The following is a 13,581-nucleotide window of genomic DNA, read 5'->3' as shown; positions in this document are numbered from 1 at the left end:
AAATTGAACCCTCAGGACAAGTTCATATCAGATCAACAATTTCTGTCATGTTTTGATCGCTTATTAGATATTTTACAATCAGATTTATGGTATCACAGAATAAAGACTTAAAACATGAGCAGCTTAAGATTGTGACTATTTTGTTGGAAAGCTGCTCAAGCAGGACAATCTCCTTTCACTTCAAGTATTCCCACCCTCAGACAACTTCCTCCATTGTAAGGACCCAACTAGGCATGGAAACACAGAAGGAATCCAAGCTAGGAGCTGACTGAAATTTAAATTTATCACAGGGTTTAAAAAAAAAAAAGTAATATTATGGGTTTATTTTAACACAGAAGAAATCCCTGCATGGGATCAAAATCAGTCATACTAGAACAGCTAGGAAAGATAGCATGGAAGCAGCAATGAGAGTTGGGAGGCAAAAATGAATCAAGAGAAACAATTTAATCCGTGATGGCCACTGAAAAAGTTCATCTTTTAGGGACCACTTGGCTGACAAACTCCCTCAGCTCACAAAAGATGAGATTGGCAATCACTTTGCTAGCATAATCCACAGGAATAAACACGTCACACTAAAAGTATTTGACTTACAAAATTACATAGGCTGGCCCACAGTATCACCCAAACTTTTAGGAGTAAATCACATACTCCTTTAAGTTCACTATTCTTCGTATATATGTATTCAGAGACTATATATCTATGGCCTGAGCCACAGACCACTCTGCAACCAGTTGCAGCCTTTAACAGATACAGAATGCCTTTAGTAGTTCTTTACAAGTAAATCTAAGCAGTTTTCTGAAAGAAAAGAAAGACTGGGTAGAAGGTTTGCTTCTTCAAGTTTGCAACACTGCCTAATTGTAAAGCTTTATGGACCATGAAAAGTGAGTCACTTCTATCATCAGCTGTAACTTTATAACTGATGTACTTCATTTCTGTTCAGCTTCCCATAACCACAGCAGAGTACATTTTTCTCTCTTAAATATTTTAGTCACAACTTCTCAGTCTTCTCTAGCTCTTTAGTAAAAAGAAAGGATTGACTTTGTATTTCTGACCTCCTCTATAGTTGCTCTATACAAGGGCTTGTTTTAAAAGTTCCATAAATTGCATTGGTGACCCTCGACTGTATGAGAAGAAAGAAAAGGAACACCAAAAAAGCTCCCAAACATCTGCTGTCACTAAGGGAGATTAAGTACTCCACCACTCTGCAGTCTGTGGGTCAAGCTTAGCCCATTTGGTTGGTTTCTTGATTTTGCTTCCTTTTGGGGACTTTGAATGTTTTGCTTGGTTTTCTGATAAAAAGAAAACCTGCATGCTACGTACAACAACACAGCAGCACTGGAGGACTTGCTACCACACAGTAGATCTAAGAGCTTTTTTGCACACTTAATTTTCTAGTAGTCTCCAGTAAATGGGAGCAGAAATAAATGCAACTGTTTTGTTCTAGACATCCTCCAGAGATGGTATCAGGAGTAAACCAGATCAGATGGCAATCACAAACAGAACAGTACCAAATGCTTAGATCACTCCTAAATGATTATTTTGACATCTTACAGGAAAACTTCTGTCAGACACAATTTTGATAAACCTGAGGTTATGTTTCTCTTTCAGATGCATGAAGTGGAAGCCTATTTTTATTCTAACTTCCACCAGTAACTATGTAATTTCAGTATTTAGGCATTTGCATTTTTCCAATGCTATATAATTAGCAAGACAAAAGACCTTTTTTTTGCCTATCCAGATATTTTGACTTCATTCTCTTGTTGAGGTGGTGCAGAAACTAAGAGGTATACGTGGGAGGGCAGCATGAACTCTGAGTTTTTGACCGATAGCTCTGAGAAACTGCTAACTGTTTTGTGCAGGCTTCAATGTGTACCAATTAAATTGGAGAATTAAGTTTTTGAAAGAAACATTTCTAATAACTGGTTGGTCTGCCAGGCAAGCAAGGGCCCCTGCACAAGTGGCTGGAAGGAGTTAAAAATAGGAGGAAAGTAATTATTTGTGTAGTGGATTATATGCAATCTCTTTCTACACAGAGATCTGAACTGAACATTTATAAGTTCAATAGGGACAGAAAGCATATTTTAGGAAATCTTAGAAGTGTTTGATGTAGCATAAGTATAGTCAGAAGGCTAAGCTAACAAAAAAACACAGTGTAGAAATTTGAGACTTCATTTAATTGCAGTTTAGCAGTCAGCTTCTCAAAATGTTATCTTTAATCTCCTTTGCAGTGTTCCTAGATAAAATACTTAATTTTAATTGCAAGCGTAGGTGAACAGTGTATGTACATCATTTAAAGGTCTACAAATGAAGAATTTCAATATTATTCTGCATTATTTAGGGATTGTGAGACCTGTAAAGACACACTGCTGCTGTTCTTAGTCATATAGACGAATTATGGCTTGTGCACTACTCCTTCAATTTGCAATCATTTCTAGTAGAGCTTGCTATAAGCACAGCAATTCACCTACCCACAGTAAATTGGAGGATTAGCATTTACTCTAATCCATCAAAAGCACTGATACATGCCACAAATTTCAGTAAAAATTAGTACGAATGAGAAAATTAATTCTGTGACTCCTGTACATGATGATAATGGAAATACCACTCAAACAGCAAAATAATATCATTATTCTAATTCAACTGGATAGAAGAGTTCTCTAAATTGGTAATAAGTAGCTAAAATATCTACAGTCATTGAAAATTCTAACATTTATCATATTATAAATTTAGATACATATTTTTAAGTTACAAAGTTATAATTATAAATTATTTATCTTGACTACTCAGGAGCAGAAACAGACTTTAGTTTCAAAAATCAAAAGAAGCCATTCACAATTTATAATGGAACAATTCTTACTGTAATTATAGCTCTAATGGGATACATATCAATCAACAGGTAAATCATTATATAATTTCTTCAATTTTCTGTTCAGAGCATTTCTGAAATCATATTTGACAAATAACAGCTTCAATTTTACATAAATTCCTTTTAGAAATAGCTGTCATTTGGATTACTTTTAAGAGCTTAAGATTTTTCTTTAAAGAAAAGTTTTCATATTAGGAGAAAGTAGAAATAGGCAACATTATAAGAAAAAACTACTTGAACCGTATATCCATTTGTTCCTAATGTATTTAGCAGTGACTGACAATTTCTGTCTCGCCATTTTTTGATAGTTATTCACCTGTAATTCTAGCTCTTCTCTCTTTGACTGTTCAGTTCTTGAATATATATACCTTTTTAAGACAAATTTTCAGTTTTGATAATTCTCATCTCTTCAGTTAACCTTTACTGAACTTTCATCGTTTAGGCAAATTGAGCATACGTAAAAGGACAATAAGCAAGCACAAATACCAAAACCAGTATAAAATAAAATGTGAACAAGAAACTTAGAAGAACGAAAGAAAGACCTCTTTGTCATATGCTTTTCTGGAACCTGTTCTATAGCTCGTCTATCTGCATCCATGGATCTGGTGAAGGAATGACTATGTGACCTTTCCTAATTGAAGTTACTGATTCTGGTGCCTTTTAGACCTAACATGCTGCTAATCTGGATTCTTTTTGATACCTTTAAAAGCATTCTCTCTTCTGGTAATTCAGCAGGTGTGGAGGAAGCCATTCCTCTACTTTCCCTGACATCAAGCCAAGTTTCCTACAAAATATGTATTTATGCAATGCTAGGCTTTTGTCACTGCAGCATTGCAGGATCAAAAAATTGGGACTGCAAGTCAGTCTCTTTTAGTGTCTAAAACAGTTTAGACTCTCCTTTCTGCAGAAATCAGGGTCTATTATGTTGGATGTGGAGGAAAAGGAAGGTAAGAAGGCAAAGAAAGAAGCTCACACTTTTTCTCAAATCCCTTCTGTCAACCAAGTTAGCACAGATTTGGCTTAGGACAAGTGATGGCAGTAACACATATTCTCTTTTAAAATCAGTAACAATTTAATAAAGTAGCCTATTCTAACCACATGTGAACTTCAATCCTCCAAATGCTCGGGACCTTGGATTTTAACTTTTTCCATTGAGAGATTTTCTGGCCTCTTAAGAGACAATTCTAGCAATTATGCAGCTCTATGAAAACCGAGTTATCTTCTCATTAGTGTATTCAAAGCTCAGAAATGGAACTTTGCTACTTGCAAAGAATATGCCTACCTGCAAAATAAGATTGGGAGGGGGGAGGGTCTGACTGTCCTATTGGTGACATTGAGTGAAGCTGCAGACAGCCGATGTACACAATAAACAGAGAGCATACCGTTTCACACAATATTGAAGAACACAGAGTTAAGACAAGTCTACCTGCAGATTAAGAATACCAAACTGTAAGACCAGAATGCATACAGAGCTCTGCTTTAAATCTGGTTCTCTGGGTTCTCAATCAAAACACTTTCAAGAAGCTGCTTCTCTTTCAGGTATCACTACCATGCTCTATCAGCATCTGAAGCAAAACTCTCCTAAGCAGCAGATCTTCTGGTCCTGTTGACACCAGAATACATATCAGCTGAAGACTTAGTTACTGTTTAAAGATTCCATCTGATAGAGAATGAAAGGCTAAGGAGAAAAAGTGTGGTCAGTGGCATTTAATGGTCGGAGTAGGGGCCCCTCGGCCGGACTCTGGCAAGATGTCTTCTGAAGTGGGAGGTGTACAACACTCCCTTTCAGTCTGGCAGCTGGAATTCCAGAAGTGGCTTGAACAGCTTTTGTTTTTACTTTTCCACGTAATTATAAAAGCCACACTATTATATGAGTTATTTAGCTGTCACTTGCTGTTTTTGTTTTCTGCATGAAGTTCAAAACATTAGAAGCTCACAGCCTGCATAGTGAAAATGTCTTAATTCAAAGACCAGAAGCTCCAGTCAAGACAGAAAAGTACATGACTCATTTTCACAAGTAAGTAAGTCCTGTTTTAGTGAGCTTGTGTTTTATAGACTCAGGCATCAACAAACTAGCATCAATACCCCGGATCGAGTTATTAATTTCAAATTAATCCCTTCTCTGCCATATAATCCCCTTCTTTTCAGCACTGCTGAAACTGCAATGTAAAAAAAAAAATAGATTTGGATTTTTATTGGCCATGCAGAAGGCAGAGTTTGGCTATAGGGCCACATGGACCTCATGAAAGCTAGGTATGGCTTTAATTTTATTCAAAACATTCAAGACTTTATTGCAGCACTTAGGGAGAGCAGTAGGTTAGCAAGGTCTATGCAAGCCTATAGAGTAGAAAGTCCATAGAAAGGCCCTTTCATTCATTCACAATACCCAGCTTTTCTTACTGGGCATTAAAATAAGGATTTTCATTTATTCTTAAGCATATTCAGCTCAACAGTCTTACAGAACAGTCTGCATTTACAAAAATAAAAAACACCAATAAACCAACAAAACCACCCCAAGACAAATGAGGTTAAATGTATATGGAATTCTGAGCCAAATCCCTGATTTAATGTCTATTATGCAAAAAGTAGAAATGCTAACAGAAAATAAAACCTCATTTTAGGTAAGGACATACTGTGCAGTTTTTAAACACTATCTAGATAGTTGCCTACATGAAATCCAATATGCTTTCAGAAATAATTACCTGCTTGCAGGAAGATAGCACTTTTGATGCAAAATACTCTATAAAACTGTATTGAAATCACATGTACACATTGATAAAAACTCTGTAGGCTTGTGAACTCTCAGCAAGAACAGATTTAGCTTCAGAATTCATACCATGTCTTTACTTCAGGGTAGATATACTACCATATACTACTTTAAAAAAGTCAGAAATTTGGACTGCAACAGACTCAGTTTCACTAACAGTTCCCCTCCCTAAAATGAAACAATTCTCCTGACAATTTATAAAATAATTCTTCCCAAGTCAGATTATCTGTGCAGTAACACTTCTCTGTCCCTCTTCCCTACCGCATACAAACATCCTTCAACTTTGATATCCCTGCATCAGCCAAATTAATGCTTTCCCTTAATGACTGATGCTTATACTACAAACTGTGCACAGGCACCTGCTCTGAAAAATTAAACTCTTTGAAATTTCGCCATACAATATTTATTATATTGACTAGTGAGCAATTTCCAATAGAGTAGTGAATAATTAAAATTAAATCATTGTGAAGTCTGAAAAACAGCCAGCTGAGCACATATCTAATAATGTAACCTGTTTCTTTTAAATAGAAGTATTTTAGCACTACCGGTCCTGCAGTCACAATAGTCATGAGGTTAGCACCAACCTGCCAAAGATGCATGGTTTTCAAACACTCAACCTCCATTTGATTTTGATATACCACAAACTCCGACTATTGTTTTAACTACTCCTAAAGAAGCACGAACCTTATTTCCTGGAGCTGATGCACTGACTGTCACTAATGTTTAGTTATTTACATTAGTTTGTTTAATGAAACCATTCCAGAGGCAGCTGAAAGGAAATGTTTCAACCCAAGAGCCCAGCGATAACAGAACTTACAGAACAAACGAAAGGAGCAGCTTAGACCCTACACAAATGGAAGTCTGCACAAACTGGTGGAGATCTCTAGACGCAAAAACTCGGGGCAAGATGTGTAGCATCAGAAAATGATCAAAATATTTGCTCCACTATGTACGCTTTGGGGTTTCTAGGGGCAAAATCATTCCCAAAGTGCATTATCATAGAGTGATGAAAGGATTCAGAGCAAATATTCAAATGCATATCACAGAGAAGTTCCGATATACCCCTGGCCACAGCTGAAAAATGACTTTCCAATGAAGCAAACCAACTTTCCCTTGAAAGAAAACAGATGATGAAACTCCCCTTCCCATAGCCAGCTTGAACCTCTACCCAATACATAGAGGAGCTAGGCAGTGCCAATGCATCTAATCCTCTTAGCTCTGTAAGTAACCCGTTTTATTTCAACAGCTGAGGCACTGTATTTCAAATCTTTCCAGCAAAAGCAATACTGCAATTTCCTTGCTTGCAAATCAACAAATGTAACATGTACTTATTTGTAACACCAGCCTTCAGGACAACCACACAAATACTTAAAAAGAAGCGCTGAAGTTTAAAGGGTTTAGAACACACTAGTTTAATGGAGTTTTTCTCTGACAGGTTGTAAATGTTTATTTTCTGATTTGCACCAAAAGTCTACAGTGAAAACTGCATTTGAAAGGAGTGACTTAGTCGCCGCAGCAGCATAGTAGCTCCTTCAAATAGTCTTTCAATCAGCTTTCAGCATTACTGAGCACAAAAATAACTGACAAAAAACTAGAGACAAAGCATCCTCCTAAGAGCTAAGCACCTTTTAATATAGACTTCTTTACCAGCAATCTCAAAAGGCAAAGTATGGATACCTCCTGTGGAACTGCAATAATACACTTACCTATATATACTGAAAGGAATGATGAAACAGCTCCAACAATGCTGATTCTGAAGATAACATTTACAAAATCATATCAGAGCTATGGAAGTGTTAATCTGAAAAGACTTACCTGCATTTCAGTTTGGATAACAACTCTCATTAAATATGTATCTTTCAAATGAGGTGACAGAACCTTATACAAAATCTGACATTAATCTAAGTAGCATCACATATGAGAGTGCTGTACTGTGTTATGAGAGCAAATGCTATTCAAAGCTTAGCGATAACTCTCCCGTTTGCTAATTAGTCATTTTAACAAACAGATGAAAAGGATCTTTCTCAGGGAACAGAACAAAAGCCAAGGAGAGAAGCTACTCACATTCCTTTGAGCCGTTGCCACATTTTCTCTGCATGTCCTCCTATTTGATACTTTATGGAGGTGCTTTCCAGTTCCCGAGTTGTTTCCGTCGCTCGAGCCCCCATCGTTATTGTCCTACAGTGATACAGTTACAGTCAGGCTCAGCAGCAGGTAAAAGCATTCTTTAGTCCACTACAAATGTCAGAAGATCCATGCATGTTAGACAGGAGTTGCTGTCATATCAAAGCACATCAGAATTGCAACAGCTGAGGGGCGATCCTCCCTGAATCGCTATTCACTTTGACAGACAATTCCACTCTCTCCCCCCACCTCCCAAGCACAGAGCAAGTACACACAGCTCCTCTGACCTCACAAGTCTAATCCATACGGGTGAGCCAGCTACTGTACTACTGACTGCTCAAGCTCCTTTCTCATGCACTTTTTCGGCTGTAGGAATATACACAGAAGCACAAAAGATTCCTTAAAATGGACTATAATTCACTGCCATGCAGGATAAATGTGAATGGCTTTAACAAATCCAGAAGAAAGGCTTGTTTCTGCTCTGCAGGTTGGAGAAACAAGCTGCAACAGAAAAGCAGATGGTAGAAGCCAGTATCAGCCACATCAGCCTACAAAGAGTGAATGTTCAAATGCCAGAGCTTTCCTCTCTTTAGTTGATCCTGAATTGTTTCTTAATGAATAAATATCTACCAGCCTCTCAATAAAAATATGACTGTACAAATGCTAAGTCGGCAGCAAAGACATGTATAAATCCCTGCAGAAGAGAAATCAGAGAGCTCTACAGGTTGTTATTGAAGGAATACGCTGTAATGATGACTATACACCTTCTCCTAGCAACTCCACACAGTAGGTAACTGTCAATTTAACTGGTGGAAAATGCAGCAGCTGCAAGACAGCCCGCTCAGCGAATCCTTCGGGACAGCAGCATGCGTGTGTCAAAATCTGATGCTGAATTGTGCGTGTCTGCCAGCAAAAAACAATTCAGTGCATGCAAGCAACAAAAGGGTTGAGGAATAAACAGCATGCCAGCCATGCAGCAGATTGCCAGCTCTGCCTTTCAAGTGAAAACCTAAGCAGCTAGTTGTACAGCCAAAGCTGGGTTTTGGAGAGAGCAAAGGAGAGGATTTCCTTACTGCTTGCACAGACGGGTTTGCAGAGCAGCTCCCGTACGCTGTAAATAGCACCTGTCTTTTTTGGTGAGCCAGTAACAATCTTCATCTCTGAAGCAGCAGCCAAATAATCAAATATACCACAGACTTATCTTAGAGATCATGCTTGTTTCAATCAGAGCAAGAGCTGTGCAAGAGGCCAGGCAAGAGCGGTGTGCCAAGTAGGAGCAAATACGTCTGAGCTTTGCCAGCTACTCGTGTCACTGCCAGGTGGGAAAAGGTGCTTTGGGTCCTCAATGGGACCGTGAGGATGAGTCTCCTTGGATACTAACTAGAAGGAGCCTAGGGCTGGGAGATGCTTATCTCAGTATGGATTTAACTAGACGGTTTTACCTGTGTTAAATTTTACAAAGATGTGAGATGATGAGGGGTCCCTGTCTGATGCGATTGGCAGACATGGATAGTACCTTGAAATATGCAGGATCTTACAGAAAAATAGAGTCTCACTGCCTTGAAATAATCCTAACACTTCAGAATTTCGTGATCAATTTTCTTTCTCTAGAATACCTTTTATGCACATTATAGATTTAAAACACACCCTATGAGAGTTATAAATCAGTTTGAGATGCGTTTACACACTGATTTCAGGTGAGTAATTAAATAATACATTTTCTTTACTTCTATGGCTTTAACGCACACAATTTTAAAATGGTATTAATTCATGGACTTTCACAGAACTATTCCTGGCTCAGACATGTTAGAGTCAGTCCCATAAAATGCACTACTAATATCTGAAAAACACTCACTGGATGAGCAACAACTCTCACAATTTTCAAACAGCTTGGTAAGGCAACAGTGAAGAAATACCAACAGCTGTTTTCCAAGAACTGCAAAGCATTTATCTGGTTAAAGCCAGCAGAAGTATCTTTAAAACTTCACTAAGGAACCACTTAAAAACTTCCAAACTTTCCACTCCCGATATGCATGGAGTACAACTAAAGTTTGCAAAAAGAGTATAAATATCCTCCCATGGAATAACTAATGAGAACATCTCACACTAATCTGGGTTCTTCCCTGCCTTTTAACTGCCAGATATCTGAAGCAATGCAAAGAAATTAAGTATTTATAGAAACCACATAAACCTCCAGGGACAGAGGGGAATTTTAAGGGCCTATTTTTATTCATAAACTTTCTTTGGCTCTTGTTGTCCAGTTATACAATGAAAAATAGTGGTGTTTGTAAGCTGTTCACTCTCCCTCACAAGGAAGTAAGTCGTTTAAAATGTATCATGTTGACTTACTGGAAAAAAGTATTGTGAGCAGGTTAATATCCTTCAGGAAGGGAGGAAGGAACAAATTGCTCAAACAATATCACTGCAAATGGAGATACATTTGCTAACTTCAGCAGAACTCTATGAAGGGAAATTGTAAAAACTTTGCTCCCTGCAGGACCACACCACTGCAACAATAGAAATTTCTACAACAAAAACACCTGGCATAGCTTAAGCAAAGCACAAACAAAGCAGCCTCCTCCCCAAAGACTTATCCTGAGGATCAATACAGCTAATCACCAGAGATGACACTAAAGGATGAAATTGTGTCTCTGAAAATGAAAGAAGCAGCAGGAAACACATAAAACTGGATAGATAAGGCATTCAAAAATCAAGCAAATTGCCAGAGCAAGTGTCCTGTTTGCCCCTAAGGAGAGAGAAACAAACCATTTCAAAGAAACAACTTTTAGGTATGGTGTCATCTTGGAACATGAGCAAAGAAATCCTCATGGAGAAAGACCCTTCCTCCCTTTAGCTTCTGTAAATAAGGCTCAATCGAATGAAACAGCCAAGCCTGCATCCTTCCTCCCGCTCAGAGTAAGGCAGGCACAGAGGCTGTGAAGGACAGACAAAGCAGTGCCCACACCCTTCTGGCTGCAAGAGGTAATGTGGGGCAGCAGGCACAGGAGTGTGCCGCTGCAATACAGAACAACCATACATTACAGGCCATACATAATAATGAGGTGATCACGGGAAGAATCATGGACAATGTGACTTGCTCAGAAATACACATCTGTGCCCCTGGAGGACAAACTGGTCTAAAGAAGATGCAGAATACTAAACAATAAGCAGCTACTTTAGGAAGCCAAACCAACTAGAGAAATAGCACGTTAAATATATGTTAAATAGTTATGTAACTATTCATGTTAAATATGTTAGCTAGTTTTTCTCTTTCCACTTGCTGTTCTGTTTTTTTGTGCTACCTAACAATGTTTGTGCTACATTCCCAGAAAGCTGTTACAGTCCATCTTCCTCCTACAAACTTATAATCTTCTTTGCCCTTTGCCCACAGAAAATTGCTATACTAAAGCAAACCGTAAAGGATAGACTCTGCTAGTCAATATGGAGATATATTTAAAATAGGAATGATTTGCTTTTTCACTCTTAATTATGGAAAAACAAAACTGTCCCTGTGCCACTTAATCCTCAGATAGGAAGCTACGTTTAATGCTAATGTATCCTAAACTCCTTTTATGTGAAAACACTTCAATAGCAACATTAATGCAAACAAACACTTTTAAAATACACCCAACAGTAAAGAAATCAAGTTGGCTTTTCAATATTGAATACTGAGAGTCCTTTAGAGTTATGTCAAAATCACACAGTTACAATGAAAATAAAATCGGGAAAATCCTGCAGCTAGACCAGTTAGAGATTAGCTACAGAAACAGGAAAGGGATCATGAAGGTTTGATGAGGAGAATTAGATATTTATTTTAAATAAATCCTCACTCCTGAATGGAAATTAAATATGCTGCTTTGTTTGAAACTGTCTTCAAAACATCGAACTCATGACAAATGGAGAATAAGGAAGTATCAAGAGGCCTGCAGGGTGACTTATCAGGCTAATATTCATCCCTCCAAACCTGACGACACAAACCTCCCAGTGGTGGAACTGCAGGAGAGCCAGGAACCAATTGAGAAATTCGAAAACATAAAGGGAAAAAAAAAAAAAGCCAAAACAAAACTGTAAGTAGAGACAGCAGGTATGAGTGTCCTGGCCTCACCTAGCGAGCACTAATACAAGTTTAATTTTAAGCAGGTAAAGCATTACATTTATTTGCTGGGTAAGACAGAGTTCAACACCATAGTAAATAACACAGTTAAATCACTGAATAATTGCCTGCACTCGAGTGTTACATAGTACTTTGTCAACAGAACCTAAAGGAGGACAAAGATCCCATCACCCAAATTCTGCGCTTGCAGAAAAGGAATGGTCTGCTAGATGGTGTTCTCTATGTCTCCTTCTGCAGCAGAGGAAAAAGGGATAGTTGGTCTTATATTTGGCCTTAACAAAATTCATTTAAATGACTTTATTTAAATACATGACTTAATTTAAATACATAGGACTCCAGCAATCTGGCAATGGCAAAATACCGATGTTACAGCAATCCCGGATTTTCAGATTCTCCATAGAATATATTAACAAATTCAGCAACAGCGACTTTAAAGGTCGACACATATGGTCTATACAGTGCATTGGCATCGACTCAATTAAGTGGGCAAGAGTTGGGATTGGCATATTAGCAAAGATTAGATGACCTAAATAACGAGATACAACAAGGAACATTTTCTCTTTAAGTTAGTTAATGTTTATTTTAGTATTTTCTGCTTGTCACGGTTTTACCCCAGCTGGCAACTAAGTACCACACTCACTCTATGCTAGTGAGATGGGGAGGAGAATCAGAAAACGATAAAAGCCAATAATAAAAATAATAAAGTAAAATATAATAACACTACCACTAACAATAATACTATGGAAAAAAAAAAAGGAATAAAACTCAAGAAACACAACTTACACGAAAAAGCTCACCATCCACCAACCCCACTTCCTTGTGGCGATCCGTGGCTCCTGGTCAACTCCTCCCAGTTCATATACTGAGCATGATGTTCTATGGCACGGAATATCCCTTTAACTAGCTCAGGTCAGCTGTTCTGGCTGTGCTCCCTCCTGGCTTCTTGCGCATCTCCTCAATGGCAGAGCACAGGAAACTGAAAGTCCTTGATTTAGGGTAAGCACTACTTAGCAACTACTAAAACATGAGTGTGTTATCAGCCTTATTCTCACACCAAATGCAAAACACAGCACTATACCAGATACGAGGAAGAGAATTAACTCTATCCCAACCAAAAGCAGGACACTGCTACATCTGATTTACTGTATTTGAGGCTTCCTCATATAAACACTAAAGAATGTATATTCATTCACATGTCCTGCAAGTACCAAGCTTCAAGTATAGCAGGGTATCTTGCATTTGTTTGCTGTGTGCATGGCATATTATATTGGTAATGAATTTGAAGTTAGATTTTAGGCAACTAAAGACGAAAACAAGCACCTATGAAAGCTTGCAAGCAAATTAGCTGGTAAACCTCAAGGCACAAATACACATAAATTTGCAAACCTACTTATGGCATATTAAGACCTTATCACATTTGATTATTCAATACTGCCCGTACTAGAGGTCACCAGCTCCAAAATCTGTCTCTGTGAGTGTTCACAGGCCAGTTCAGTGCCAAGTACAGTTGGGCTGATTAATGCAGATGTCTTAAATCTGCACTAGTGTTGTCTTGGACCTCACTACAGTCAACAGAATTTAGATGTCTAGGTGCCTTAGGTAGGCACATCCATTCTAAAGTTTACTTTGAATATGATCTTTCACTCAACTTACTTTAAGGATTCATTCATTTAATTCAGCTAACCAAACAATCTGAAAAATTCTGGGATA

The 13,581-nt window shown here is 38.0% G+C and overlaps 1 protein-coding gene across 4 annotated transcripts in view; it reads right to left on the bottom strand.

Annotated features, from left to right (window-relative positions):
- PDE1A (phosphodiesterase 1A) overlaps positions 1 to 8,485 on the bottom strand; it is a 157,137-nt gene extending 148,652 nt beyond the window's left edge. Inside the window, exons 1-2 of one of the 4 annotated variants that reach the window (XM_062640715.1) lie at positions 8,045 to 8,485; positions 7,698 to 7,811 (exon numbers count right to left, since the gene is read on the bottom strand). In XM_062640715.1, coding sequence (XP_062496699.1) covers positions 7,698 to 7,801 — 104 coding nt within the window. In that variant the 5' untranslated portion in view covers positions 7,802 to 7,811; positions 8,045 to 8,485. Of the gene's footprint in view, positions 1 to 7,697; positions 8,012 to 8,044 lie in introns of those variants that run through there. The other 3 variants (XM_062640723.1, XM_062640719.1, XM_062640716.1) reach the window with 3 other exon arrangements.
- Between the last annotated feature and the right edge of the window lie 5,096 nt (positions 8,486 to 13,581).

This window comes from Pezoporus occidentalis, unplaced genomic scaffold, assembly GCF_034315485.1.
Source record: "Pezoporus occidentalis ecotype Australia unplaced genomic scaffold, CSIRO_AGI_Poc_V1 ctg66, whole genome shotgun sequence".
NCBI lineage: Eukaryota > Metazoa > Chordata > Aves > Psittaciformes > Psittacidae > Pezoporus > Pezoporus occidentalis.
Note: the sequence above shows the minus strand (reverse complement) of the source record. Positions and strands in the feature narration are given on the sequence as shown.